The sequence below is a fragment of the Zeus faber genome (assembly GCF_960531495.2).
Source record: "Zeus faber genome assembly, chromosome: 15".
NCBI lineage: Eukaryota > Metazoa > Chordata > Actinopteri > Zeiformes > Zeidae > Zeus > Zeus faber.
Window position 1 is genome coordinate 21,373,899 of NC_137194.1, and position 24,798 is coordinate 21,398,696.

At 46.4% G+C, this 24,798-nt stretch overlaps 1 protein-coding gene across 1 annotated transcript in view; it reads left to right on the plus strand.

Annotated features, from left to right (window-relative positions):
* LOC307241257 (serine/threonine-protein kinase WNK2) overlaps window positions 1-24,798 on the plus strand; it is a gene marked incomplete at both ends in the record, with an annotated part of 38,189 nt that overhangs the window by 13,212 nt on the left and 179 nt on the right. Inside the window, 29 exon segments of the mRNA XM_080015297.1 lie at window positions 1,169-1,368; window positions 1,371-1,379; window positions 1,477-1,629; window positions 1,632-1,657; window positions 3,554-3,642; window positions 5,455-5,674; window positions 7,098-7,359; window positions 7,465-7,580; window positions 8,815-9,252; window positions 9,508-9,717; window positions 10,939-11,324; window positions 11,875-12,020; window positions 13,405-13,604; window positions 13,807-13,850; window positions 14,177-14,336; window positions 14,422-14,538; window positions 15,884-16,054; window positions 16,425-16,476; window positions 17,080-17,178; window positions 17,564-18,312; window positions 18,718-18,775; window positions 18,921-18,982; window positions 19,261-19,901; window positions 20,283-20,512; window positions 20,718-20,942; window positions 21,669-21,767; window positions 23,418-23,462; window positions 24,043-24,344; window positions 24,497-24,763. Of these exon segments, the coding sequence (XP_079871423.1) occupies window positions 1,169-1,368; window positions 1,371-1,379; window positions 1,477-1,629; window positions 1,632-1,657; window positions 3,554-3,642; window positions 5,455-5,674; window positions 7,098-7,359; window positions 7,465-7,580; window positions 8,815-9,252; window positions 9,508-9,717; window positions 10,939-11,324; window positions 11,875-12,020; window positions 13,405-13,604; window positions 13,807-13,850; window positions 14,177-14,336; window positions 14,422-14,538; window positions 15,884-16,054; window positions 16,425-16,476; window positions 17,080-17,178; window positions 17,564-18,312; window positions 18,718-18,775; window positions 18,921-18,982; window positions 19,261-19,901; window positions 20,283-20,512; window positions 20,718-20,942; window positions 21,669-21,767; window positions 23,418-23,462; window positions 24,043-24,344; window positions 24,497-24,763 (5,776 nt within the window).

Below are 24,798 nucleotides of genomic sequence, written 5' to 3' on the forward strand. Positions count from 1 at the left end.
AGTCTCACGCTTTGACCGTGAGACTTGCGCATTTCAACCAGTTCACACTCCACGCCTCATTCCTCACGCTGAGAATGTCAAAATAAGTAAAATTCCTTTTTTTAAATGTTTTATTTTTATGCTACGCATGTATAACCTCACTCGTGCTTGCTTGGTGCCTGTCACTGTCCATGTGGTGAACCGGAGAGCCTTTCCACACGTCCGTTACGTGAACGCCCATGCACAATTTCTGAGTTGGAGTGGCATAAAGTGATCCGGCTTAAAGTTTTATTTTCACCAAAGAAAATAAGTACACAGTGTTTTCATTGTAGGGGGGGGGGGGGGGGGTGGGGTGGTCTCTCTCTCTCCTCTCTCTCGTCTCTCTCTCTCTCTCTCTCTCTCTCTCTTCTCTCTCTCTCTCTCTCTCTCTCTCTCTCTCTCTCTCTCTCTCCTCTCTCTCCTCTCTCTCTCTCTCTCTCTCCTCTCTCTCTCTCTCTCTCTCTCTCTCTCTCTCTCTCTCTCTCTCTCTCTCTCTCTCTCTCTCTCTCTCTCTCTCTCTCTCTCTCTCTCTCTCTCTCTCTCTCTCTCTCTCTCTCTCTCTCTCTCTCTCTCTCTCTCTCTCTCTCTCTCTCTCTCTCTCTCTCTCTCTCTGTGTGTGTGTGTGTGAAAGCACTACTTCACATTGTGGCCTTTACAATAAAACAGCACATTGTTGTTTCAGTAAATTGTATATATATTTTTTTGCCAAAGCATTAATTAGCAGTAATACAGTTAAGAAACAATATGATTGTGTTGTATGTGGATTTCACTTGGTGCTCCCAAATGTTGTGCTGGTGCTCCTAAAACTTTCAGTCGGGAACACCAGGGCTACTAGTGGAAAGAGTTAGTCTGGAGCCCTGAATTCCCATAATCCTTCACTTCACTGTCTCACAAATGTTTTATTATATACACCTCAAATCCACACCGGTGGAAGTGTGGTGGTCTTGCAACACTGTATATTCATTACTTTTCCCTGTGGCCCATGTGTTTATGTATTAAATGGTATTTAAAATTTTTCCTGTTGTCGCATTGAGAATTCTTCATCAAGGGTTCGATTTTTCTACATTAGCGTATAAAGCTGATTTCCTTTAGGTTGCTTCCTAGGTGCATTGGTTATCTGGTGATGTCTTTGCCCGTCTCTGCACTGCAGCTACCTAAAGCGTTTCAAGGTGATGAAGCCGAAGGTGCTGAGAAGCTGGTGCAGACAGATCCTGAAGGGCCTCCACTTCCTCCACACCCGCACACCTCCGATCATCCACAGGGACCTCAAGTGCGACAACATATTCATCACCGGGCCTACGGGGTCGGTCAAGATAGGCGATCTGGGACTGGCGACGTTGAAAAGAGCGTCGTTGCCAAGAGTGTGATAGGGTGAGAGAATTGACCAACAACTCTTCAAGGCACAGCTTGAAACGACCGTGACCGTTAATGCCCGATGGAAAACCGCTCGCCAAACAGCTCTCGGTCTCCTCCTCTCTGCAGGCACGCCAGAGTTCATGGCTCCGGAGATGTATGAGGAGCACTACGATGAGGCTGTGGACGTCTACGCCTTTGGGATGTGCATGCTGGAGATGGCCACCTCGGAGTACCCCTACTCCGAGTGCCAGAACGCCGCCAGATCTACCGCAAAGTCACCAGTGTGAGTGTGATCTTGTAAATGACGAGTACTTCCAGCTGTTTTGATTTATAAAAAAATATATATAAATTTAAAAAAAATGTTTAATCTGTTGATCCAGAAGACCACTCAGACCTCAATTAATGTAGTGAGTTGTGTGAATCTCTGAAGCTGCTCAGAATTCCAGATAATCATGAAAAAATTATTATTTGTTTCTTGTGACCCAGGAAACACATTGATCAAAAGTTATCCGTGAATTTTTTTTTAGATGTTTTGCACATCAACGGACAAAATTGTTCAAAAAGTCCTCGGAATGCTCTTTGGAAGATGTATGGTACAGACCTCATCTGATTTCGTTTCAATAAAGCAATTTCATACATATAATAATAGTTTATTAAATAATTGTTGTGTTGCGTGTCACTTTCCCTCTGCAATATTCAAGACACGCTTTGCTGCAGAGTTCTCTGCGTCTCCTGCAGCCGAGACAGCAGGTCATTTATATCCTCAGTGGACAAAGTTGTGTTTTTATGGACTGCAGCTTCTATACTTTAGATACTAAATCCTGAACTAGTTAGAAACAATATTAGGAAGCAATTAACATCTATCTATCTAATGAAATTGATTTTGAGAATATAATGGCTGTCTGAGTGCACGTGTTTGAGAAGAATTATAAACCACATTTCTGTGCATACACTCTGGATTTGAACCAATCCACTGTGTATGCGTTGATTTGGATTGCAGGATCTTTGTCCTGCAATCCAATCATTTTCATTGTTGGTGTCAAAACAGACGGAACTGTGATTAAGCAATGGGAGTAGGGTATATTAATTCAATTCTAAATGTTCAACAAACCCTTTTACAGGCTTTTTTTCTTGAGACCACTAAAGAAAACTCATTGGCCATATGGCTTAATGGAGGGAGTCCAAATGTCCCTAGTTCTGCACAAGAAGCCTCCTGGGTGTATTCCATTCCATTTCGCCGACTATCCCAGCTAGCTGAACGGCAAACAATTATTTGATCAGGGGGCGTCTAAGGTCATTATGTAATTGCTGATTTGGTGAGGGGTATTTATCTTGCACCACTGAGTCTTAAGCCCACCAGGAATCGGACGTGTGAAGCTCTCATGGCCTGGCCTTGAAGGAGAGATTACGTTTGTGCCGATATTATTATCAAGATATTATGCATCGAAGCGGCACTCTGTGGATACGGTATTATGTTTATTTTGTGTGCATATGAGCGTGCACTGCATTGACCATTGCAGACTATACGAGATTGATTAAAGAGGAACTGTGATCGCTGTTAGAATTCTCTACTCGCTACATACAGCATGTTCACTACGGACCATTACCTACCAACATAATTCTTTTTAGGAGCACAAAGTGTCTCTGCTCAGTGGTTAATAATCTGGGCCCATATTTACCAGACGTCTGGAAATCGCTCCTTCCAGAAGTCTGTGCTAGTAGATGTCTATCTATCTTTGTATTACTTTCTGTGCTTCTGCATGACTAGTCCTGCGCCCGTTCAAAACATGCCTGTTCGTAACGAGCTGCGTTGTAGGCGTGGGCGGATCGATAGCAAAAGTACCGATACCACCAACACTACGTCTCGTTTTGGAGATCGATTCTAGCATCAAAAGGATTGATACTGAAAAAGGGATAATTTCCGCTCAATGTATTTCCTCGCTCGCACTTGCTCGTCACTGCGCGGTGAACGGGAGATCTTTCCGCACAGGTCACGTGTAATATTAACTGCACCAAATTCTACACTGCACGTCCTTGGGTCCCTGGCAATACACCCGCTAAGTGTGAAGTAGATCGGATGAACAGCTGTCGAGATAATCGAGGACGTACATGCAGAGATTCCTTCCTTTATACTTGGTGTTCTCAGCGTCTATTTATTTTATTTTATTTTCCTCTACAGGGAGTGAAACCAGCCAGCTACAACAAGGTCATGGATCCTGAAATAAAGGAGATTATCGGAGAGTGTATCTGCCAAAAGAAGGAAGAGCGGTAAGTGACTGTCCTCCCGTTGTGCACTGCCTGTGCCATTGAGCCGTCAAGGTGATACCCCCCCCCCCCCCCCCTCTGAGCCCTGCGTGGACCACCTCCCCCACTCCATCGCATCAGAGCAGACGTCTCCCCTCAAACTCTTACATAATGATAATTTGTATTCAGGGGTGGCGGTGCTGGAACGGCTGCTATTACTACAGATTATTGGGTTTGGTTGTGTCCATTCTCCTTGTCTGACAAGTTGTAATCATTGGGGCGTATTCCTGCAGTTTGGGAACATCGGGAGCATCGGTGTTTTGGAGTCTGATGGTCTTAACGTCCTTAACTGAAACAATTGCAGAATCAAACAGAGGAAAACGTGTCCCTTAAGTATAAAACACTGAAACAACTCATTCTTTAAACATCCTTGCTTCTAGGCCTGCCATGATCATGAATTTTTAGGTTGCGATTATTTCTGTGACAAACTGCAATTAATAATTTGATCGTCTTCTCTTTGTCATATCATGGTGTAAGCGTATAACAGTGTAATGATACATGTCTACCTATTGCAGAAGAGCTATCTATTGACATTGGAACATAAACATTTGGTTAGACAGTTGAATTGGGTCAAATTCTCCAAACGGTTGTCACTTCATAGATGGTTCTGTTAATGGAGGTTGTAAAGAGATAAAGATTGAAAATAGCCACCAGTAATTGCGCATCTGCCACTTACGGTGGAACTACACAAGGTGTGTGGGCGCGGCATACGGGCACGGCATGGCGTGCCGTAAGTGCGCACTTCCTGTTAACTCTATGTGCGAGAGGTCTATTTATATTTTTCCGGCTACGCAAGACTCTTCCATAGAACTGTTTTTGTAAAGAGTGCAATCAATTGGAATGTGTTTTATATGAGCCCGCATTGTACCTGAGACCTATAGCTGCTGTAGGATTGGCTTATTGATCAAAACCCGTTTTTATATACAAAGGACCAACATACAGTTAATATGTAGAAGTAATGCAATACAGTACAAACATATGCCACTGACCAATGTCAACAATAACGGTTGAAGCTCGCATTTCAATTATATTAGTACATATATTTTTTTCATACCTTTTAACTGGATAACTGCAAGACCTTGTTAAACTTAAAAGTATAAAGTCAAAGGCCATGTGAGACAGTCTAAACAAGATCAACATGTTGTAAAGTAATTTTTAAACAAGTATTAAGCAGAAACCACAAAGGAGGGTTTTTATTTTTCACACAATAACTAATAAAATAATTGGTGTTATTTCGGACATAAAAATGATTCTCAAACTGTGTTTAAAAAAATATATTTAAATCGCTGTTGTTTTCAATATTCCTCCTCTCTGCGACAGCATCGACGCGTCTGGGATGCTTCACCGCGTAAGTGTAGCTGGTAAAGAACCACGCTCCGTCCCGCACCCATACGGCGAGCCAATGTGGCTGGTCCCTGGTGTAGTTCTACCATTTGAAGGCTAGCGTCACAGCAGACAGAGCGCCAACTGGGGGAGCAGGGCTATGTCTGCTGTGTGGTGAGACATCATTATGGCATGTCTTTGTGACATCACAACTTAACGCTTGTGGGGCACGCGCACAAACACGTGCACACAAAAAAGTGCAATACAAGTTCTCACGAAGGGGCAGTGAGAACAGCCGCCATTAAAAACTCAAGAATGTGTGTGGACGCAAGCATGGACAGGGTAGGGGATGTTCTCTCATCAAATCCAATGTTGTAATTTATTTTAAGAAGGCAAGTGAGTGAGTTTGACAACTCTGTACTAGAGTTTGATCTTTCCGGTGTCCCCTCCCAGGTACTCCATCAAGGAGTTGCTGAACCACGCCTTCTTTGCCGAGGACACTGGGGTTAGGGTGGAGTTAGCGGAGGAGGACGACGGGAAAAAGGCCTCCATAGCTCTGAAGCTGTGGGTGGAGGACCCCAAGAAGCTAAAGGGCAAGTACAAGGAAAGCGGCGCCATCGAGTTCACCTTTGACCTGGAGAAAGAAGTTCCAGAAGGTGTGGCGCAAGAGATGGTGAGTAAATATTTAAATAAATAAAAAAATCTTTGCGTATTATAGTTTTCACGTTGTATTTCAAGGTTGTAGAACTATTAATGCATTCATGCAATCGAATGCATCTTAAACCGCATGATTGTTGGCTGTCCTTTACTTTAAAGAGATGGTTTAACTTTGATATCGGTGGATGCAACAATACATATTCCTCATAGATGGATCGGTCTCTGGAGGCACAGATACATTAAATAGTATAAATATATAATCAAGACGAGGAGACACACACAAAGTGAGAAGCGTTCAGTTCTTACATGCATCATTTTTGATCTGTCACTTAAGTCCAAACTCTTCCTTAATCACTTAGAGTCCAAGGAGCTTCCTTGTTTTGTGCTATGTTGCTTATGCAGCAAGATTGTTTTCCTGTTATAACATATGGCCGCTGCCGGCGATGCCCTTATCTCATCACGGGAGAATGCATCCACACGTGGATAACTGCCGAGCTTCCAAGAATTCTCTGATTAGTATTTGTTTTTGCGCTGCATCTCAAATGTTTTGTGCCTTCCGAGTTCCGATCGTCTGGCATCCTCTGGACCTGTGATAAAGGTCTCGTTCAGAAAAGCTTCACATTTCTCGGAGTACTTGTGCAGACTATAACTCAGAGCTTAAACCCATTATGTGGCTTATCCAATATTAATGGGCTTTTCTCATTAAACAGCCTAAACTCTTATTTCTCATCGGCACGCTTGCCCTCCACATACATTTAAGCAACTCATATTCAACATACTGTAAGTTAATTTCACTCCTGGTTGTTGTATGAGGATGCTGTATGTGTAGTAGTCAAAGTTTTAAAGGCCAGTTTTGGAGGTGGTGTGAAGGGAAACTTTTTTTTTTCTTGTTGGTCTTTATAACGTGCTCACTACCAACCCAGGGGTATGGCTGACTGTGTGGTCAGCCATACCCCCTGTGTCAAATCACCCCTGGGTTACTTTGATGACTCCATACTGAACGGACTATGGGTCTTGCACCAATGATGCCTCATGTCTTTGGTTGTCTTGTTGGGGCGGTACGGAATGCCACGTGAATGTTGCATGCCAAGCCTATTGCCAGGGACTATGTCTTATAAAACTGTGTTTTGTATCTGTGTTATTCTTTGGTATGTAGGGGTGTCCAGTATGTGTGCCCCGCCTTCATAAGCAGCTTATTGGCAGAGTTGGCAATAGCCTAGCCAGTACTGTTTTGAACCTACTGAACCAAGCTGCTGACAGAGGGAATAGTCCTCCGCTCCTCTGATTCCCCAAAAATAGAAGAGCTTCTATTTTCTCCACCCCCCACTCTTCTTTCTCACACGCACTCTTAGATTCCCTCTTTCTCTTTCTCTCTTGCTCTCCTGATGTTTTGGACTCTAAAAATATCCATTCAGTCACGCTCTCCCTCTTCCCTTCAGGTGGAGTCTGGCTTCTTCCAGGAGAGTGATGCTAAGACTGTAGGAAAGTCAATCAGGGACCGCGTGGCATTAATCAAATGGAGAAGACAGAGAACTGCGGACCAGGGTGAAGGAGGACTTGGGGCCCAGATCATCCCAGCTCAGGGCATCTCCACTGGGACCACGTATGGTGCACAGCCCCCTCTGCTGGAACCAGAGGAGCCAGAGGCAGACCAGCAACACAGGCTGTGTAATCTACCTGCCAGTGCCACCTCTGTGACCTGTAAGAGTCTTTTTGTCTTAAACACCTCTTGACCTTGACCTTATTTCTGTGGTCTTCGTCTAGAATGGATGACCCCACTGTCTGTGTTTGTTTGTGTTACTGCAGCAGACAGCACATTTGACAGTGGCCTTGGCTCCACTGTGTATTCGGACTCCCACAGCAGCCAGCAGAGTGTCCTCTACCAATCCCTGCAGGAGCCAATCACCATGGTTACGCCGCAGGTCAGAATACAGAAGCAGAACACACGCCCATATAGCCCATTTACAATTAGATTTATTAACATATTTGTACACTCACTTTAAAGAAATTAGCAATCTGCGCGCATGCTAGGAGCATTACAGATGTCCCTGCACACAAGTGCCGGGTCCTAAGAGTAGAGAATGTGTGCAAACTGAATCATTACCCGTCACACATGGAGAGCATACTTTAAGGCAGGGCTATTTCTCATGGTAGTATTTTTTCCCACAGAAGATTTTATTTTAAATGATAACTTCAAAATTGCTCATGCAGAATCCTGGGATATACTACAGGAAATACTATAGGATGATGAAATGTCCTGCAATTACCATTGTTTCGACAATCTTTCAAAGAAACCATGTTTTTTTTGGGGTTTTTTTGTCAGCTTAGTGTCTGAAAATACATTAAAATACAACAGTACCCATGTGCTTCATTGACACTTGCTATGGTGATGCACCAACCGGGACCATGGAATCATAGTATTATTGCCAATATCACTCTACATAGGGCTACGGCAGTGGCAGTTTGGAAACTTCCCCTTATTTCACCTAAACAGTCCAGCAAAATACAGTCCAGAGTATTTGTGGTGGAAAAATATCTAATGCAGTTGCTGAATCTTATATCTATTCAATTTTGGATCTAAATGGCAATTTTAAAAAGCTTCTTCACAGCATCTGGTAGTTTCCCTTGGCCATAAAATCTGCAGTGCAGGCATTGGCGCTAAGTGATTGGATGCATTTACATTTACATTTACATTTAGTCATTTAGCAGACGCTTTTATCCAAAGCGACTTACAAGGGATGATCAGCGATCTTTTGGACTTAAAATATCCCTAAAAATAGTCTGGGTGCAGCTTTGTGCCTTCGATTTAAATTTTTTTTTTTTTTTTACTGATGATTCCTCTAGTAGGTTTTCATGCACTTCAAAGGCTTAGAAATACTGAAATGGCCATTCATGTTGCATTCCCTTTGGAGAAGAATATTGGGAAATTTAACTTCTGAAACCTAGAATTCATGCTCATCTGTCAGCTCTGTTAGATTAGGATTGATCGATTGTCATTAAAAAGAGCTACCTCTTTTAAACAATTCCAGGTGTGTTGGTTCAAAATCACTTCAAGAACTGTGCCTTTCATCATCATCCCATTCTATTGTTTGTGTTTTTGTGTGTTGGTTGCTTTTGAGTAACGTGTGTTTTGCCTTTGGGTTGCTGTTTGATCAGTGCCAGAGCAGTGGTCCCTCTTGGGCTCCAGAGCGTCCCCGCTCCTGTGAGAGAGGCGAGGTCTGGCGAGCAATGCTGGGGGCAGAGTTCGGGACACAGAAAGGAGCCGCGCGGAGAGGAAGTGCATCCGTTATTGACACTCTCAGGGCCAACCACATTGCTCAAATCCACACTTTTATCAAAGCCCAGAACTATAGATCGATAAGTCCCACACCCATGGCATCTGAGAGCAAAACAGAGCTCTGCCCTGCTGAGCTAAACTCCGAAGCTGAGGATGGCTTCCCCTCCCAGCAGAGAGCGTCATCTCTGCTGCAGGTTGCCCCCATCCCCACGCCCTCAGAATGCCGGCGCCACAGTGACGCCTGCATGGATCCGCCATCGGAAGCTACCCGTGGTGGTGCAGAATTGCCATTGCCGGGCCCACGGCGACATTCTGACGTCAGCAGTCTCCTGAGTCTAAATTCTCAACGCCACCATCATACCACGCACAGAGGCCACATGTGCCAGGCCTGTCTGTCTTTGTTGCTTTTGAGATCCCAGGAAGGGGGCCATCGACACCCATCTGTCGCCATGCCAACACATCATTGTGCATGCAGCCTCAGATACCACCATAACCCTGGCGGGATATTGAACTCCTTCGGGTCTGGGGCTCTGAAAGACCCAAGTGACTGCTCAAACTTCTCCCTCCTGCAGAAGTCCTTGCTCAACATCATCTGCCGCAAACCGGCCCCTTTTAATGCTCCGTCCAATCCTAGTAGATCCCTGCTCCAGCCACAGGGTCCCCACAGGCCCGCCCAGAGCTGTGGAGACGGCAGCCTGAAAGTCCACTCCCAGAGCGGCAGTCTGGACAGCATGGCCAGTTACTGTGGTGGAGAGTCTCAATCCACCGAGGCGGTTGGAGTGGTAGGTCATGGCGGACGATAAGTCCCCTTAGTCCCTGGTCTGGGCCCCGACGCCTATCCAGCTGTTTCCTGCTAGCCTGTAGGAGGCTCAACACTATTTTGCATGGACCTAGTTTGATCTCCTGTCTGCTCTCTCTGCCTAACTCCCTGCGTAGGCCTCCGGGGCTTAATATCTGAAAATCAGCGGCCTAACCCTGACCTTGCTGGGGAACAATGGGGGGAAAAGCTCTCGCAGACCGTGTTCCCTGCTGACTAACTCAACCAATCCATCCTTGAGCCGTCCTATAGCTTAATTGTATTTTGTTTGTTTTGTGCTTCACTGACCAATTGCACTGCCGTCTTTCTCCTTGGCACTGCTTCTATGTGTTCTTCGACACTCATTTCCTGCTGATCGGATGAAAGAGTGGGGCAGTTTAACCTCCCTTTTGCTTTCTTCCTCTTCCTCTGTCCTTGCAATCATATTTATTTATTTATTTATTTATTTATTTATTTATTTTTGCACACCTGCTTCTTTGTTCGGAAGGATGTTTATGACCTAATTTTTGAATCTTCATCCTCTCATTATATGTACTTCCCGTGTTGTATACTGTTGATGTCATATTTTGACATTCAACAATATTTACATTGGACCAAAATAAGTTACACTCAAATGGTCCATCATTGTCTAATAGATTTCTTTCTTATCTGTTCAATCAGCCAAGTTCTGCAGGGCTACAGAACCAACTTTCACTCCATGGTCTTCCTTCTGCCATTCAAGCTCTGCATACACCCCTGCAGTACATCCAGACTGGACAAAGCTACCTAGCTGCTCCACTTGCTGGCCAATCCAATGCACTAGCTCCAGCCAATCTCACAGCAACCAATATCCAACATGCTGCGTCTGCGGCCAGCTATCAAACTCTAAATTCGGGTTTAAACACACCACAAGTTGCACAAAGCTACTCAGCAGCATCTCAACAACAGCCGGTGGCAACAGCAGGAAGCTCTTCATCTTTTCCCCTAATGCATGGAGGACCAACTCCACAACAGTGTCAGTCTGCAACAGGCTACCCCGATCCAAGTCTCCAGCAATCGACATCATCCTTGCCTCTTCAGCAGACTGTAGCAGGTATAGGGGCAGTAGCTAGCATGCCTTCACAGCAGCCTGTCCAGAGCTATCCTGCTGCGGCCCTGGGCACGACTATGGCCGCCCCTGCTCACTGTCTCCCGGGCCATTCTGCAGTTCCACCTCAGCACGTCCAAACTACAGTCATTGTGCCGGGTCAGCAGCAGGGTCAGATCTCTTCCACGACTGCTCATTACAGCCAGCAGGTCCCGATCCAACAGCAGCACCAACAACAAGCCTCACAGCAGATGCAGCAAGCCAATGTGCCACAAACACCACAAGGTGGGCAGGCTCATATTCAACCTCAAAGCCAGCATAACCACCAAAGCAAACCAGCCCATACCCAGCAACCGAACGCACAACAGCCTCCCCTTCAGTGTCAACACGGTCCCCAGGCTTCATTTCAACCACAAGCCCCAGTGCTACAGCCGCACACCCACCAAGCTGTGCCGCTTGGAGTTCCACAACAGAATCAGCACTTATTCCAGCCTGCAGTTCAACAGGTTCACGTAGCGGCCGCTCAGCTGTACTCCACTGCCACTGCAGCAGGGCAGCAAGTTCCCCCGACTCAGCAGACTTACCATGCTGAGGTGAGCATACAGTCTTAACAATACGACCGTTTAATTGGGCTCACTCTCTGGCCCGATTTGGAGGTTTGTTTTACAGTGTTTTAGCTGATCCTACTTTGTTTTCATTTCTCATCAGTATCAACCCTATATGAATACTGCAGCTTTCCTGAATCAGGTAGAACTCCCTTCCTCTCAACACACCTTTTCATTAGAAGGCTCAATAATGTTAGGGGGGGTGGGCGATGAACCTTGCAAATGAACTTTCAAGCATCTTACATGTATTTGTATTGGAACTACCGTTATTGGGTTGCCTGTTGGGTTTTGTTTTGCTACTGCTGAATGAGAAGCAGCTGTGCTAGAGGGCATAAGGTGAGTGGCAAAATGCACAGCACATTACACAGTTTCCTCGGACACACGCCAACAGAGACCTAATGGAAACCGTCCTCAAAATAATAACATTGGGTGTATCCGCTGCCTCCACCAGCACCCTAGGGCTGCCCAGAGCTACAGTGCAGCAGATGCTGACTTGCTCCAGGCTCGGGTACAGAATGGAAAATGTGAAGAATTTCTGCCTGGGTCAACAGCAGGAGAAGTACGTTTCCAAAACGGAGACATTGGACCAGATTCCCTGTAATCATTCAACCATCTCTCTCTCTCTCTCTCTCTCTCTCTCTCTCTCTCTTTTTTTTTTTTTCCACCTCCTCCATGTCCTTTCTGTGTTTTTCCAGAATGTTTCTAGTGGTCACTGCATTTCACAGATTGGACAAGACGGACAGGCTCTCAGCCAATCAACATTGTGTGCGCTGGCCCAGGCAGTCCTGCCTCAGCAGCCATTAGCTCAGGCTCCCGCCACACAGCAGATCCAGCCACTGCAGATTTCCACATCAATGCCAACAACGCACCCACCCCAGGTAATCCCACTCTGAGCATTTGCATGCAATGGCTCGTTTTGGCTCCTCCTGTGAGGAAACCCTTTTTCTTTTGATCACTTGATTTTTCATTCCCTCTTTTTCCTTTTCCTCAGTTCCCCTCACAGTACCCCACTATCCAAGTGATGACGGCTGTGGCTGAGGGTGAATCCTGCTACTCTGTACCCTGCACTGCTCCCCAGCTCTACCCCTCTTCCACCTCCACGTCCCTCGCTCCTATCTTCCTCTCTCCTGGCCAGCCTCTCCCTGTCACCCCCTCTGTCTCCCCGCTCTCCCCCCTGCACATTGAAAATGCTTTAGCTCCCCTCGTACCCTCACCCACTCCCACGCCCCTGTTGTGCATGGCGGGGCCTACATCCCCGCTACACCCATGTCAATCTACTCTTACGCAGAGTGGTCACCCAGCAGCTGTGTATATGACCACACACAACACACACACACACCCTCCTCTTTCCACCAGCTCTCAGTCCCTAACACAGGTAATTGTGTGTGTGTGTGTGTGTGTGTGTGTGTGTGTGTGTGTGTGTGTGTGTGTGTGTGTGTGTGTGTGTGTGTGAGAACCTTGGGTTGATAACCATCCTCAAATTGTGTTTGTTTTGGCACTTAAAATTGTCGCTTCACGAAGGAACGAATGTCATTTCTGTGTGCAGGATTTTGTACACGCTTGCCAAATGTTTGCCCTTGAATGTCTTTGAAATTTGAAATTTCATTACCGGTTAATGTTTTTTTAGGAGTTATGCAGCTTATTGTTGCGGAACTTGATTTAGAGATATCAAATATGTCTGTATCCATGTAAAAAAGACATCTTTCTTCCTCTGGTTCTAGTTTGGAAAAAAGTTATCCATGTGGACTGTAATAAATATAAATTAAAAACAATTTAAATTATTTATATATATATATATATATATATATATATATATATATATATATATATTTTTTTTTTTTTTTGTTGAAGCAGATTCACCAACAGAGCCATCCTGAGCCCGCACCCTCTGCTCAGCCTGATCAGCCCACCCTGCCTGTCCCGCTCACACAGCCTGCAGTCTTATCCCCAAGTGTTCAGAGTGGGCCGTGCATTGGCACAGCTGCAGCCGGCCAGCTGGACCACAACCAGAATCCATGCCAAATACCTCCACAGGGACAGGTCCAGAGCCAGATTCCAGCACAGCCCTTTGATTCTCAGAGAACATCGTCGGGACCTGGAAGTTGTAACGTGACTCAGCAGAACCAGCACAGCGGCCCCACCGGCGCTTTGTGTCAGGGCCCCACAGAAAGCCACCCTGAGGTAAAGGCACAAGGCGCCTCCGCTCCCCTTTCAGTTGCTGCCCTTTTCTCTTCTGGGAAAAAAAAACGTTGCATACTTCCCCCATGCGCTCGTTTTTCCTGCGTATGTAAATGTAATCTCTGGAAATTAAATACATGATACTTGCCCACTATTAATCCGTTTTTCCTGGTTGTTTTTTTTCTGGATTTTATTCTGTCTGCAGGATCAAACTGTAGAAAAACAGACGGCCGGGCAGAACTATGACAGGTACTACTACCTCATTTTTTTTCTCTGCCCTTACAGTAGTCACTTACATCCTGCTCTGTTGTTTAAATCAATACAACTCTTTGTCTGAACCTGCATTGTTAGCCCATTTAGTTGTGTGAAGTTCAGCAATGCACAGCAATATATAAATACAGCTGCTGTGCATGACTTTGTTCCTTATTTGTACTGGTGACACATTGCACTGTTTTCAAGTCTCACACATAAGACCATTTTGAAACCAGTTGTCAGTTGTATTTTTTATGAAATATTGCATTTAGAGATCTGTCTTTTTTTGTTTGTTTTCTTTGTTTGTTTGTTTTCAAAACCAGTGTCAATTCAGATGCCACTTCGGGAAAGGAGATGAGCGACGGCTACGAAGGGATTCACGGCGGCAAATGCGAGGGCAAGGTCCGCAAGCACCACCGCAGGTCCACGCGAACGCGCTCCCGTCAGGAGAAGATCAGCAGGCCCAAGCTCTGCATGCTCAATGTGGGTATATGAGCCCCGTCTGAGGAGAAACGCTCTTCCCGCCGCCCGTCGCGAAGAATGTTTAATGTATCGCTCTTCGTTACAGGTTTGTAACACGGGCGACAAGATGGTGGAGTGCCAGCTGGAGACCCACAACCACAAGATGGTCACGTTTAAGTTTGATCTGTACGGAGACGCACCCGAGGAGATCGCCACCTACATGGTACACTCAAAAGCAGGATTGCATCATTTGGGAAAATCGGTCTCGAATACACTCGTAGTTTTGCACGGGCTGGGAGGCTCCCGTTCCTCAGAACTCTCAACTTCCCCGCGTTGCCGATCTCTGCTGCAATGCAGCAAAAGAACCCGTCGCCCTCTTTTTCTCTCTTCTCTCGCTCGTCCAACCCCAACCTATTTATATTAAGTCACATACTGATAATGAATATTTCAGAGGCTATAAAGTTGTCTCCTACACTTTTAATGTTTTGTAAAGATGGCGGCTTTATCTGAATAATATTTTTTTCTTATTTTACTCTACTTTGCTCTGACTTGATCTTTTAAAAGTAAAGTGTATAGTGGGGAAAATCAATAAGAATTCACTTAGCTGTATAGCGTTCTTATTCTAGAGTCACGATTCGATTTTCAGCACTGATGGAAAGCCATTGTTTAAGCCCCTTTCACACATGGTTCCTGGTAAATTATTGGGTTGACATTTCCGGCACCGCTCGTGAGTTTCACTATTCACACATGCATCTACATTGGGGAAAATTACCGTCTTGCACCTTTTCACATATGCCATGATAATGCCGAAATAGATGGGGCAGGGTACCGTCCAGCAGAAGTCACAGACGGAGCAGCAGCGCATTAAGAGGATGTATGTGAACGTAGCACGCAAATAAAAAAAATATGCCTATGAAATGAATCCTGAAATAAATAAACGAGGCAATTCGCCCAAGCCCCCATGAGGTGTGGTGGGGGGGATCTTTCATCACTTTCATTGTGCCACATATTACCACATCGTGAGACCCTCCGAACCTTTTGATAGGCCATTATGAAAAACGATTTTCGATTTTACTGCTGACACGGAGGACACAGTCAGTCGTTTGTTCATCACATTTTAAAATCCCTAGTTTGTACATGGGTTATTCCAATTAAAATGTACCGTCATTAATTATTTTTGGGGGACAGCGTCCTTATACAACATTTATCTCTTAACATACTTAACTTACTTTACTTGGGATGTGCCTGTATTATACATGAATACCTGTCCCCCCCTTGGTTCCCACCCACAAATCTTACAGATCAAATCACCGCACCTACTAAGACATTTTGGAGAAAACCCACATGTGGAGATTACGTTCATTTATTATTTTTATTGTTTTTACTGATCAAGTTCAGCATTTTTTGGTATACTTTTTTTGGTTTTACGATTTACGGCTATTTTATTATTCCCCAACTGCTAATCCTTTAAGCATGGCTTTCCGATCCACAGCACAATCCCTGGTTCCAGTTTTACACTGCCTTTTAATTGTTGTTCCCTCTCTCCCTTTGGGTCTGTATGGCCTCAGGTGGAGAATGACTTCATTCTGCCTCTGGAGAAGGAGGTGTTTATCGAGCAGCTGAAGGACATCGTGGACAAGGCAGAGGACATGCTGACTGAGGACACTGAGGGAGAGCGGAGCTCGGACCAGAGCGGCAGACCCCAGCAGGGCCAAGGAGTAGGAGCGCTCAAGGCAGAGGTGAGAAGGAAACTCTTGGATGGGAACATGAGAGCAGCTCCATCTTGGATCCCTGGGCCTGACACCACTCTCGATATGACTTTGCACGTAGTGCTGCCAACAACGCTGCCATTAAATGTGATTATTGCTGATTTGACACTTTTGCTGACTGCAACTCTCCATCTAAGGTGGACAGCAGTAGGGCTGTTTGAGAGTTTACATTTAATTTTGGTGCACCCGCATCCACTCATCTGGTCAGGGGCCTTTCTGTGTGGTGTCTGCATGTTCTCCTCATGCTCACGTGGGTCTTCTCCAACATAAAATAGGACCCAAATCAAAAACATGCACAATACTTTCTTGTCCTGTCCCTGACCATGACATTTATTTACAGGGCTTGAAGGCCTCTACACCCATTGCCCAGCAGCAGGTCTATCAACAAAATGGTATGTTTTGGGGTTTTTTGTCTTCTAACTTACAGCTGGCTACATATTTATAGATGTATTTTTATTTAAAACAATCCTTGTTAGCCCATGTGGTTATGGTTAGCCTCAGAGCTGCTTTCTGGCTAGACGCACATTCTGCAGAGGCCCTTTGGGGTCTGACTTTGAGATTGCAACAGTTGCAGTAACAGTGTTTCCTATAGAATTAGATTCTATTTGTGGTGGTAGCCGACTATGGGGGGTGGGGGAGAGAGTGTCCCTGTTATGCAACAAGTAGATGTAGTAAACTAAAATACATCTAAAATAAAAACACTGTTTTTATTTGCTTTATTTAAAGGCCCGCAATCGCTCCCTCTCCAATCTCTCCATTACGCATAGAGAGGGCAGTGTGTCAGAGGACCCAAGACATACTTGTGTATTTGATCAATGATGTCATATTGTTTTCAAGGGCTTTAATACATGATCGGAATGACAGATGAATAGCTCCAGGGGCAATTTATTTATTTATTTATTTTTTTGTTAGAGAGAGAGAGATTCCTTCATCCCTCCTCTCAGTTGTTATGATGGTTGTTGCAATATTTATCGTTGTGTTTCTATCCATGACAGTGCTGCACACCGGCAAACGCTGGTTTATCATCTGCCCTGTGGCGGAGACGCCCATACCAGACAAGGAGAAGACCTCATCTCAGAGCTCAACAGCCAAGGGTATGCAGCGTAGTTGCATGCAAACTACCATTATTGTTTTCCACACTACACCATAATATCTATCAGCTATTAGGCTTTTATTTCCACGCACAAGTGGCATTAGAGGGTATTTTCTTTTCTGCTTGCTGATGATATTAAAGATACTGAGTGTGCATTATGTATGTGTGGTTAAGCTGGGGGGTCTTATGTAAGCGCACCACTGCAGTTGCTCGTGGCAGAAATGAAAGGAAGGTTTTGTACTTTCACTGACAGAGCCTGATAGGAAAGATGGCCAGAGATGCATTTCTCTGTCAGTTCCCTTTCTTCTAGCCTCAGCTGTTCAACTGAAACATCCCCTTCCTACTAAATAACTCAGTTATATTTTCTTTTTTTTTTTCCCCCCCAGAGTCTGCTTCGTCCATGGTCAGGTCCAGCAGCACCACTTCTACAGTGTCGGCCCCGGCATCCTCCGTCCCCCCCACGACTCAGAGCTCAGTCCAGCCTCAGGACCCGAATGTGGGCGCAGCTCGGGTGATGCAGCCTCAGCCTTGTAGTGCCAAACAAAATAATGGCAGTGTGGGCCACCGCAATTCTATTCCCGTGGATGAACATTGCATTTCCGGCATCTCCATAGTAACAGACATACCGTGCTGCCCGATTGTGCCCCCTATTTCGCTGGATGTGAATGCTGGTCAGAAAGGAGCAGCTGGTAGCATGGGCTGCTCTCTAAATAATCAGTCCAACCATAAAGCCAGCCCCACGACAGACTTGCCCCCTCTGTTGGCCTCGCAGCAGCCAGTGGTCCTGCAGCAGCCCTATGCCACGCCTATGCAGCCTGGGGCGGTGACCTCCCAGCCCCAGAGCCCAGCGCATCTGGCTTCCCAGCCCTCCCAGTCCTCATGCCAGCAGCAGCCAGGGGGGCCCGGGGAGTCGGACAGCGAGGGACCCCGCAGGTTGGAATTTGTCGACCGCACCATCAAGACCTTGGACGAGAAGCTGAGAAACCTGCTGTACCAGGAGCATGCTCCCTCCCAACCCTGCAGCACGGCCTCCGACGCCCAGGGCTTGGCCGGCGTGGAGGGGGTCAGCTTAACGCCAGGCTCCGACGGCCAGAGCAATGAGGGAGCGCCAGCCAAGAAGAAGGGGGAGACTCTGGTACATAAATATTTTGTGCCGTGCATGGTGGGGGATTGGTTTTTGGAGACACCAGTCTGTACTACATTTATGGCCCCCTCATTTGAATCCTTTTCGCGTTATTGATTTTTGCCGTTCACTGTAATTAGTGAGAATAATACGTGTTGAGGGAAAAAAAGGAAGAATAAAATTATAGCTGCAATTAGATTCTCCGTCATCGTCTGCTCCTCTGGCTGCTTGATATTGTTCGTGTGTATCAGTGTGTGTTATGTATTGTATATGAGATACTGCCATAAAAGATGAGACTGACTCATCCACAGCCTGCTGAGGTCAGAGGAACACTGCTAGCCTGAGCACACAGTCTGATTTCTAAATGAAAATGTTCAGCTTATGGTCTTTTTTTTTTTCCTCCCCTTTCTATCCAAGCCCCAGATTCCAGAGCGCACAGAAACTGTGGCTGCACTCAGTGACTCTGCAGTGGCCGGTAGGTGGGAAAGAAAATGCACCGTATTGTGAAGGCATTTTTAGATTTGCGTGATTGTAATACTGCAAGCAAAACAGTGCCAAAACCCTCCTGCCAAAATATGGAATTGCTGTATAACAATTTGCCTTTTTTTTATCCCTTAAAGCTTCTTTAAGGAACAGGAGCGATTTGGCCTCCAGTACATGTAGTTCCAAAACTCGTTTCCAAGTAAGTCATTGCTTGATAACCTTCTATGCACAAATAAGACCAAAATACCAAAAATAAATTGCATCAGGTAGGGCACAATTTTTGGTGTTCTTTCAAAAAATTTAAAAATAATAAAACAATTTTAGGGCCCCCAAACAACATGGGCCTGCTGTCTGCAGCAACCCCTAGTGGCCACAGATACACAGCCAGTAAGCACAGGCTCAAAACAGGAAAAGTGCTCAATTTAATGGTGCAGCACCATTTTCTGGCTTTTATTGTGATCTTCTCATCCTCTTTAGATCGTTCCCACTCCTCCAGATGTTATCAGGCGCTTGGAGAAAAGCAGGAAGAGCCACAGCACGAGCAACTCCCCGGCGCCCTCTAGTGGCTCCGGAGGGTCTCACACGCAGCCCCGAGGCGGGGGCAAGGCAGACCAGGGCTCTGATGCTGTGGCAGTGCCCGCAGAGAGCTGTCAATCCCACAGCAGTAACCGCTACTCCGCCCCGCCGGACTTTTACCAGAACACTCCGGCCACGAGCCCCGATGTCACGCCCTCCCACATTCCTAGGGCCCATACCATCAACACTCCCACCCAGCAGCACCACAACCACCACCCTGCCCACCCGGACTCCGACTCTGGTGACGAGGACAGCAGCAGCGTGGCGCCCCGTCCCGCCAGACCCCCTCCGCCGTCCCACACCCTCTCCGAGCACAGTGGCAGTGACCTCGTGAAGAGAGCAGTGGCCTTTCTGCGGCGCTCGGGCCGCAGCAGCAGCGTGCAGAGCTCCGATTCACCGAGCCGACAACCCACCGCCATGAACGGCCACGCTCCCTCGCCCTGCGGCGGAGGGCACACCCAATCATCCTACATCAGCAGCGACAACGACTCTGAATTTGAGGACGCGGACATGAAGAAGGAGCTGCAGAAATTGAGAGAAAAGTAAGAGCCGACCCCGATGAACAACAATGCAGAGATGTGTATGAGGACCTTTTTGCTTCATGTTTTATCATTGAGAAGTTTAGATTGTAAGCTTCAAGTTCCTGGAAGTGCGTAGATGAAGAATGCAGTGCTTTAATTCTAAAGTGCAAGTTAAAAATATTCTACTTTGGGCGTAAAGAGAACACCCATAATTTAGGTGCAGATGTATCTGCAGCCATTGCACTACCCTAGTAACCCTCTAGCCACTTGGTTTACTATTAGTAAACATTTTAAACGCAGGTATTTGACGGGCGGTGATGTCTTGGCAATCCTTTCGAGCCAAAATGAAACCAATATCTGCCGTTAACCTCTGTGTGCCTTTCCCTCTTCTCTCTTCATCAGACACATGAAGGAGATATCTGAGCTCCAGGCCTTCCAGAGGAGTGAGATTGAGCGCTTGTACAAGGAGTTGGGTAAAACGCTGCCCCCCAACGTGGGCCTCCTCCACGCAGCGCCCCCTAGTGGCCGCAGACGCAGAGCCAGCAAGCACAAGCTCAAAGCTGGGAAACTGCTCAATCCAATGGTGCAGCAGCTCAAAAACAACCTCAATACCACTGCAGGTGAGAAGAAAGGTGTGTGTGTGTGTGTATTATTCGTTGACAATATGATGATTATGTATTATACAGTGCGTGTGTATAATGGGGAGAGGAATGTCAGAGAGAATATCATCCAGCGTGATGAACGGTGAAACGGCATTACAGTGTGTGACTCAGAAAATGACTCATTTGGACACCTCCTCCCCCTCCCCCTCCCCCTCATCCTCATATTTCCATCAAGGCGAGAGCGCTCCCAGCTCGTCCGGTTCCCCGGCTAAAAGCTTGGTCCGCTCAGAAGGCTCCGCCTACTCCAGCGGCAGCCTCGGCTCAGGCGCGCAGCCGGGTGGCGCTCCGGAGCTGGTGCACACGCAGCAGCCCTGCTCCCTCAAGGGCTCCCTCTCCTCCGACAGCATCTACACTGGGCCGCAGGGCGACGCCGTGGCGGCGCAGGAGGGCCCCGGTCAAGGTACACAGCACACTCGCACGTCTTATACAGGTTTAATCACCACACCACAGTCGCTCGCTCTCTCGCTCTCTCTCGCTCTCTCTCGCTCTCTTTCCTCACCAACACCTGTACACTCAACTGTCTTTTCCTGCTTGAAAGACCACATCCCTGTAGGTCATAAAAAGTCTTCAAGTGTCTTTTTAAATTGAGTTTTACAAATATTAGGTCATAAAAGTCATTAACTATCAAGGTATGAGTCTTGATTTCAACAAACATCTTGTCTGCTTTGTCAAAATGAGTCAATTTTTTGATGTTCCAAAACTCACCAGACGCTGAACCGAGTACTTTAGACAGTTTGTCCGAAAAGTCTTTCATTTAAGTCTTTAATATCTATGATGTAAATGCCTCAACACTCTTAGTTTCCATGTTTGATTATACTGTTTTATCCTCTAATATTTTACACCTAGCAACAGATTAATAGGTTGATGTGGTATTTTGTACATTAGGTACACGTATTGGTAAGTTTTAAGTGACGCTTGGCAGCATGTGTCTGTTCTCAGAAATGGAACGGAGCCATCCCAGCCACACATAGGAGCATTGCGTTCTCTCCTGGTTTTGTGCCGTCTGTCTCTTGAGTGTCCTCTGCTGGTGCTGTTAATGGTGGGGGTTTCTCATCCCAGTCTGTGTGCACTTTTACAGAAGTGTCTCTCTTGTTTCTTCTCTTCTTCCTTATACTCACCCTTACAGGCTGGACGGTTTACCACCAAACATCAGAGAGAGTGACCTATAAATCTAGTAGCAAACCGCGCACTAGATTCCTCAGTGGACCCGTGTCTCTGTCCATCTGTTTGTATTTGTTCTTTTCTATTTCCCCCTCCCTCACGTCATCTCTTTATTTCACCCCTTTCTCCTTTTTTTCCCTCCAGACAGTTGTTTTGGTTTATATTTCATAAAGTGGATCCTCCTCACTGAGGCCCGTCCCCGACACACTTACCTACTACCTACATACTTTTTTTTTTTTTTTTTTTTTGCTTTGTGTTCCTCATGTTAGCCCCCTTCCCTCAATGCCATTAAACTGTTTTACTGTTTTGTGGGTTAAATGTCCCGTCCCCCCCTACATACAAACGCTTTGTGCACTGCTTCTGGCTTTAACAAGCAGGCTTTAAGCAGACCCCACACGTAAAGTGTTTTTGGGGAAAAGGTAGTCGTGTGTGTGTGTGTGTGTGTGTGTGTGTGTGTGTGCGTGTGCGCGCGCCAAAGCTTTTGTACGGTCTTGTTTGGTATTATGTTTTCATCCACTATTTATTTCCATTTTTACCTCGTCTCCCAAGTTAAGTCCAAGGCCCCGGGTGTGTAGTCCTCTGTTTACTAACACAGAGACGGCCTCCGCCCGTCCCCCAGAGGCCAGAGCTCTCTCTCTCTCTCTCTCTCTCTCTCTCTCTGTCCCCTCATGTTCGGACGGGGAAGACGTGCATGGTGCAGGCGCCACACAGGGCACTGATGGAGACTCGCTCCACCATTTAAAGGGCTGTATCATCAGTATTACTACTTCTTCTTTCACCTCTTCTTTGCATGTTTTTTTTTTTTTGTTTTTTTCTGACCGGTGCTGACTCTTAATGTGTTCCAGCTACTTTCTATGTGCTCTTTCGGTTTGGATTTTTGCTTTTCTTGTCTTTGGTTCCATATTTTGTGTCTCACAGGCATTCTTTGCAAACACTGTACTAGCGGGGATCACCCATTCCATACACGCTCCAATCCCCGTCCTTTACTCAAACAATATTGTTCCATTATGGGCTTTACCTCGCCAACTTAATGGGCTTTTATGTGGCCGGCCAGGAGCACCACTCCATATTATGTCATATGAGCCCAATTGTTGAATGCTAGTGGACTGTCTGTTTATGAAATAATTTAACAGATTGTCGCCACTTAATTCTAGATATTTTAAATACAGCACAGCAGATGTTAGCGTTTCATTTTAAAGGATTTATCAGATGTGTCTTATTGTAAAAGGGGGAAGGTACCAAACATAATAGTGGGGAATCCAAAAGGATTACGGATTGGCTCAAACAGGTTCAGCTGGTCATAGTGTCCAGTTTGTGCATCTTGGAAAAATAAAGGTTCTATACCGTACTATATACCCTACATACTCAGTCTTGCCATTGCCAACAGCACAGGTATATCATTTACCAACGTCTCAAGATGAAGCCTGTAGAGCTACGCACCTCTAGCGTGTGCGCATGACACATGGCATTGGCCTCTCTCGTCACGTAAACCCCCGTTCATCCTCTGGAACGAGCGCACAAGTCAAAGCACACGTAGAGTCTCCCTCTTTCCCCATCTCACTGGTTTTTTACCCCCGTCCTCCTCCTCCCCCCTCCCCCCCGATTTGATTTTGATAGCTGTGTGTGGCTTTGAGGCAGCTTGCCCACGGACCTGTGGCATCGGGCGTGTCCGGGCCTAACTTTCTCTGTCTTGTGCTGTTCTACCTCTTTATAGGGTCCACTCTGAAACGACTATGTCTAGGCAAAGAGCGCAGTAGTAGTAACTATCTCAATTACTTCCTACTTCTGTCTTTAACCTTCTTGTCCTCTTTACTTTTGCATGGGCACTTATTTATTTATTTATTTTTCCGATGTTCATGTGATATTTTGGACATGGTGTGGCACATTGTGTTTGGATGGCAAAAACATATTTTTACATTGACATATACATACGGTTAGTTTTTTCACGTCATGCATGGCTGTGTGCTGTCTTGTCTTGTATGGTGTCGTGGTTGCTTGCTTGTCAGTTTTGGTTTTTTAAATTTGTCAGCAGTATTTTGTTACCGTCGGTTATTCTGTAATCGTTTGGCTGCTGAGTTTGAAAAAACAAAACATCGATATAAAGTTGTATCTTTATATTCAATGTTAGTGTAACCGTGACACCGTAAAAAATTGCTGTTTATTCTGGGATGGTATTCATAATGGCGGAAATGCAGCCAACTGGATTTCACGTAGAAAGACGAAAGCTTCCGGTTTATTCTCATGAAAGTGGCTTAAATGACTACAGAGAGAAAGCGGCCGATTGATGAGCGCTGAAGGTTAAAGAGGCCAGAGTTGAAACAACGCTCTTGTCTTTTCAGGGTCTTCCCACGGCACCGCCGCCACTCAGGCAGCCTCCAATCTGACGCAGCCGCCCATCGCCTCGGCTACGTCTTCCCACTCCTCTCAGCCAATCGTGGGTCTGGCCCAGGTGCAAACAAACAACAGCAACAACAAGAAAGGCACCTTCACCGACGACCTCCACAAACTGGTGGACGACTGGACAAAGGAGACTCTCGCCGCCGCCCATCAGCCGCGTCCCTCCCTCAATCAGATCAAAGAGCAGAAACGCCGGCTGGACCTGGAAGGCCGAAACCCGCCCTCGGGACCGGCCGCACACGAGGTATCTGGCGTGGAGAGGGCGCGCTCGGGGACGGAAGAGATTTGAGAGCAGCCATTGAGTTGCGCTAAGATCCATGCCGTTTGACGTGATTATGACGCAGGGAGTGCACAGAGTTTGGTCCAATTTTTTTAAACTTCCCTTTTTGTTTTCAGGTAAGATGTCCTACAGCTCCTAACAAGTTCCAGCTGCCTCTGTCCTGCCCCCTGACTGCCGCTTTAGGCCCTGGTATTCCTGCCGTCCTAAATCCCAGCCCCTCTACCATGCTTCCACCCGGTTCCATTTTGCCAGCAGGCTCCTTTAGCGGGGCCGCCGCCGGTCCCCTGTACCCCCAGCACTGGCCGAGCATGCCGAGCCAGGCGGGTCCCCTGGGTCCGGTCGGGCTGCTCGGTCCGACGGGAGTGATGCCCTACACTGCCATGGTAAACCCTGTGGTGCCGGCCTACCCCCAAAATGG